Raw genomic sequence first — 4,965 nt, 5'->3', positions numbered from 1 at the left:
CTGGGCTGCTGGTGTGCTGGCCGACCAGCCTGGGCTGCTGGTGTGCTGGCCGACCAGCCTGGGCTGCTGGTGTGCTGGCCGACCAGCCTTGCGTGGTTGGTGTGCTGGCCGACCAGCCTTGCGTGGTTGGTGTGCTGGCCGACCAGCCTGGGTTGCTGGTGTGCTGGCCGACCAGCCTTGCGTGGTTGGTGTGCTGGCCGACCAGCCTTGCGTGGTTATATATCACATTCCTTAATGCATATTCATAGTAAAATAAGACAAAGACAATTTTTTTTACATAATTGTAATTCACATTTTAATAAAGAAATACATTCTTAATATTCCCCTCTTCACATGGCTTTCTTTTTTTGTTTGTTAATGTCCATAATTTTTTCGGTTATGTAACGGCCAGACTTTGACGCCCTGGCTTCCAATTCTTCCTTTGGAATTTTTTTATTCTCTAGCCATTCACGAAAGGTGGCTGAAAAACAAAAACAAATATAACCATCACATACTTATCACAGTGTCCAAAATAGCAGCTTATTTATTTTTAAATTAACAAAAGACCAAACCTAACCATTTATACTTCTGTATTGTGACAGTTCTGGGTGATGTGGTTTGAATAGACAAAGAGAAATTAGATATTATGCTGACTAGAAAAGTGCCTCTGTTCACACGCAATTTTTGCAAACCACATATGACTTAAGTGAAATTAAAACCTTTGAAAGATGTACATGCCATCACTACTGTCCACAATATTTCATGCTGACTGACAATATTGTGTATAGTATTTCCTAGCTACAGTGACATACCTTTTACTATTTTCACTTTTTTTGGAGTCAGCGGCTGTCGACTGGATTTTGTGGTGGGACACTCCTTGCCTGTAAGGCTGCGCTCCCCAAGGGTTTTGGTTCCCCAGACTGCCACTGCCAGTTCTTTAATGAATAAAGAGTCCCTGGTGCTGCTGCTTATTTTCTCCCAGACTTCCTTTCTTAAATGTATAGTCCCACCCAAGACAATCTGAGAACACCAAAAAATAAGTAAAGAAAAAGTTAATCTGGACACAGCATTAACCTATACACGTGTTCATAGAAGGCAATAAAAGTTGGCAGCACATCTTGATATATTCAGGTGCATTTTAATCATTTCAAGCATTTTTTTCTATTTAGATTATCTGTTAGTTTGAAAACAATTACTTAATTTTCCATTACCATCAATCAACTATTAGCTAGCGGCCTAGTAACACCTTAGAAACTGACCAATCATGAGACTACATGTCACTAAACTGTTTTACCAGTAGAGATGCATAACGAATAATCTATAGCAGAAAAAACGTTTTTGTTTACACCATATATATGTGTGTGTGTGTGTGTGTGAACTGTGTGTAACAACTTTGTATAGATAAATGCACACACATGCATGTATACATTTAAGAATGTTTAATGTATAAATATGCACACATGCATTTATAATTTTAAGAAAAAACATACATATACATATACATATATATATATATATATATAACCAAACAATATTAAAGTAAAATAATGCATTAGTGCAACTTTCATGAAGTTAAATTAATAAAAGCATTTCTTTCACTGGAAAAAAAATTGTCCCTGACCCTGAACAACAAGGTTCCAATGTGTAATGCAATATGTTAAAAGCTCAAATAAAACAAAAAACTTCTCAAACTGATGTGTGTGGTTGCTAAGGGTGCAGTGATAAATAGAACCATTGGGTGAAGCGGTCATAGCCATTTTTTATCGTGAAAATCGTTATGCATCCCTATTTACCAGGCCTACTGTTGGAAATTCACCTTTTCATATTGAATAAAATAGTTATAAAAGGAACATTACCTCATCTCCAACCACATTTATTATTGCTTCAGACTGTTGACTGCTAGAACCAGACTGCTCCACTGTAGATGACATGTATTTATTAGAAATAAAAAAAATTTTTTTAAACCAAAGTTCATTAGTTCAGTGTAAAAATGCATGTTTTACCTAAAGAGGTCTCTTTGATTTCGCTGCATACAGGGGGTGAAGAGGACAAGGTCAGTAGTTTATTCTGGAGTTCAATGTTTAATTTTCTCAAGGCTGTTATTTCTGCCTTTTCAATCTCCTTCAGCCTACAGAGAAAAATAAATAATTTTGACAGTGTCCGTAGTTAAATTGAGTCTAATACAAGCATGCAGTTTACAGGTTTTGCAAAACACCTACACTCACACCAATAATCTCCCTAACCATTATCTTGTTGATAAAGGAACCGTTGGAGTATTTCATGATTAAGCACTTATGAAGTTCTGATCACTGGATGCATGTAAATTGCAACGTACAACTAATTACCTTATCAACATAACATTTGTTGGCCTAATCGCTTACTTTGTTTGGGTTTTCTCAAGTTGGAGAGTAACATCCTTCAGCTTTTCCTGGTAAAACTGGAGTTGCTTTTGTGACTCTTCGAATAATTTGCGGGGAACAACATCTGCACCAACGGCATCTTCTTCATCTGTTGCCAGATGTGATGATGGGGTCTGCTCATTAATCTTTTTAGTTTGTGCTGTTGGACAGAGTGGAGCCTGTCGTTTTTGGGCTTTGCGCTCATGTAATATATTGAGAAGCGATTGTTTTTTCCCTTCATCTGAGGCAGTTTTCTGGTTTGTCTGTTTTATAAGAAACAGAGAACAGCACAATCAATTCAGCATACTTTTTGAGCATTGTATCATTAATAAAACCAGACAGAGCAGTTCATGCGTTTCTAAATAGACGGGAGAAGTTTTAATAGAAAACATTTCTCCATACATACATACTACTGATATATTTAGTTTTAATATATATTTAATATTAATATATTATCATTTAAATATTAGACTGTGTTTATCGTTTATTGTCACTGTCCAATAAATAAATGTATCACACTAATATTGTATTATAATATACAGAAATTACTACATATATACACATAGGTTTGTTTAAAATATTTACTGGACAATATATACACACGCGCACAACTAACGTTACACAATATAACCTTTACAACATACATTTTTGGTCTTGGCTTCCGCTTTCTCTTTTAGCGAGGAAGACGTAGTATGTGGTGGAGACGACCATGTTTTAAGAGGTGCTACCCGGAGTCGTTTGCCCTTAGACAACTCCTCCTCTATGTCTTCTTTATTCTCTAAAAATTATAGAAACAAAATAGGAAGCAAAACTATATAGCACTCATTTGTTTACATTGTGCAGTGAACGAGTTACTATAAAACAGCTACTGCTGACATACCTTTTAGCATCAGTATTTGTGCCCTGAAGAAGTCTTGCTTCCATCGTACCCAATAAATCTGTGTTTGGTCAAACTTGTTAAAGTTAAAGTCCTTAATTTCGCATGTTGAAACAACTGCCGTGCAGCCGTCATCCAGGTACCTCACGTATGCAAACATTCTCATTCGCAGCGATCGGCAGATTCGTCGTGTAGAAGCTGAAACTTTTTATTTACCCCAAATCAAAATCGTAATTACGGTGGCGAAAACAAGATAATTTGGAACACGTGCACTTGTACTAATTTCGATAAACACTGTAAGGGATATAATGTAGTCGAAAACATTGCGAGATTTATTTTGGGAAAGTGCTGGAACTACATTTACTCTTCGTGAACATAGTTGCTCTAAAGGTTGCATAGCAACGCCGATGCTGGGTATATCCTACTGTCTATGGTAATATGTCTTCACATTACCGTTTTACTGAAAAATAAAACTGAACTACATCTTAATTAAGACAAAGGCATTTTAACATTGTTTGACTCCAAACTCCTGTTGGATTACACTGGAGAATATATATATATATATATATATATGTATATATGTATATATATGTATATATGTATATTTGTGTGTAAAATTCCATTAATTTAATTGAATCATACTAAAGTATTTTAATTGAGTAATCTTTACATATTTTTTACAAAGAGATTATCAATTCAGTTTGACATAATTTTACTACTAAAAAAAAAAACTTTTTTTTATCTATGCTGGGATAGAACCCATAAGCTTTACTAAACCATCATCGGATAATTCATTTTAACTATCGCCTCATATAGCCTAACTATAATACAATTTTTTTTAGAATCATGGCCCCCAAAAAATATAAATTGTATCTCGAGCCAGAAAGCACAGATGAAGTACCCCTTCCAAAACGCAGAACAAGCGGTGGATGCTCTACTGTATGTAATTACATTTAAGATTTTACATTGTACGTATATTATGATTTGCTCAGTTGGTTGTTTAACTATATTGTTTATATTTTTTGGCTATACTCAAAAACAGAAGTAAGCTTATTAACATTTATGCTGTTTCCTTTAAGAGGATCATTATGAAGTTATCTGTACATTTTCAAATGGTTCTGTAATACATGTTAACATGCTATTACAGACCGTACCCATTTATGATGATTACACTGTGCATCACTACAACATTCAAGGTTCCAGTATTGCAGATGTGGTGAGTTTACAGTCTATCACCAGACAATTATGTAATGCAACATCAGACTATCACAACAACATGTTTTGAATGTTGTTTTAATAATGTTTTTTTTAGACTACTTTAACATTAGATCATGAAACAGATGACTCTGATGACAACTACGATAGCGTTTCCACTTTTGCAAGTGACACAGAAAGTGAAGTTGACACTGAGGCATTTCGACAGACTGTCCCTGATGACCCTGACCCAGAAATGGACTCCATACTTACATCTGTAGGTACTACCACAAAAGCAGAGGCAGTTTTGATGATAATGACATATGCGGCTAGACATAACATATCTGGGACTCAACTACACCATTTGTTAAAACTTATAAATACACTTTTTGGCAAAGAGGTGGTACCTGTATCTAAATATCTGTTCAACAAAGCATTTAAAAATAATTCAGAAATGCTTGAATTTCACTTTTATTGTAAGTCATGTAGATCATACATTGGTACTCAACAAAATAT

General features: G+C 35.2%; 1 protein-coding gene across 1 annotated transcript; it reads right to left on the bottom strand.

The window, feature by feature from the left end:
- Window positions 1–267: 267 nt before the first annotated feature.
- On the bottom strand, window positions 268–3,565 carry LOC135741260 (BEN domain-containing protein 5-like). Its single transcript, XM_065259908.2, has 7 exons — window positions 3,259–3,565; window positions 3,023–3,156; window positions 2,361–2,641; window positions 1,983–2,107; window positions 1,836–1,897; window positions 792–999; window positions 268–460 (listed from the first exon to the last, which is right to left on the bottom strand). Exons 1-7 carry the CDS (start codon window positions 3,419–3,421, stop codon window positions 330–332), a joined length of 1,104 nt encoding a protein of 367 aa, XP_065115980.1. The 5' UTR covers window positions 3,422–3,565; the 3' UTR covers window positions 268–329.
- Between the last annotated feature and the right edge of the window lie 1,400 nt (window positions 3,566–4,965).

The sequence above is a fragment of the Paramisgurnus dabryanus genome, chromosome 24 (genome assembly GCF_030506205.2).
Source record: "Paramisgurnus dabryanus chromosome 24, PD_genome_1.1, whole genome shotgun sequence".
NCBI classification, from domain to species: Eukaryota; Metazoa; Chordata; class Actinopteri; order Cypriniformes; family Cobitidae; genus Paramisgurnus; species Paramisgurnus dabryanus.
Note: the sequence above shows the minus strand (reverse complement) of the source record. Positions and strands in the feature narration are given on the sequence as shown.

Bases quoted from the DNA above. Each gene is read 5' to 3' on its own strand.
- LOC135741260 (XM_065259908.2), bottom strand. From the start codon at position 3,421: ATGAGAATGTTTGCATACGTGAGGTACCTGGATGACGGCTGCACGGCA. The intron at 2,642-3,022 runs GTATGTTGTAAA...CTTATAAAACAG, and splicing joins CGGAAGCCAAGACCAAAAAT to ACAAACCAGAAAACTGCCTC. The intron at 2,108-2,360 runs GTAAGCGATTAG...TTTTCTCTGTAG, and splicing joins CTTGAGAAAACCCAAACAAA to GCTGAAGGAGATTGAAAAGG.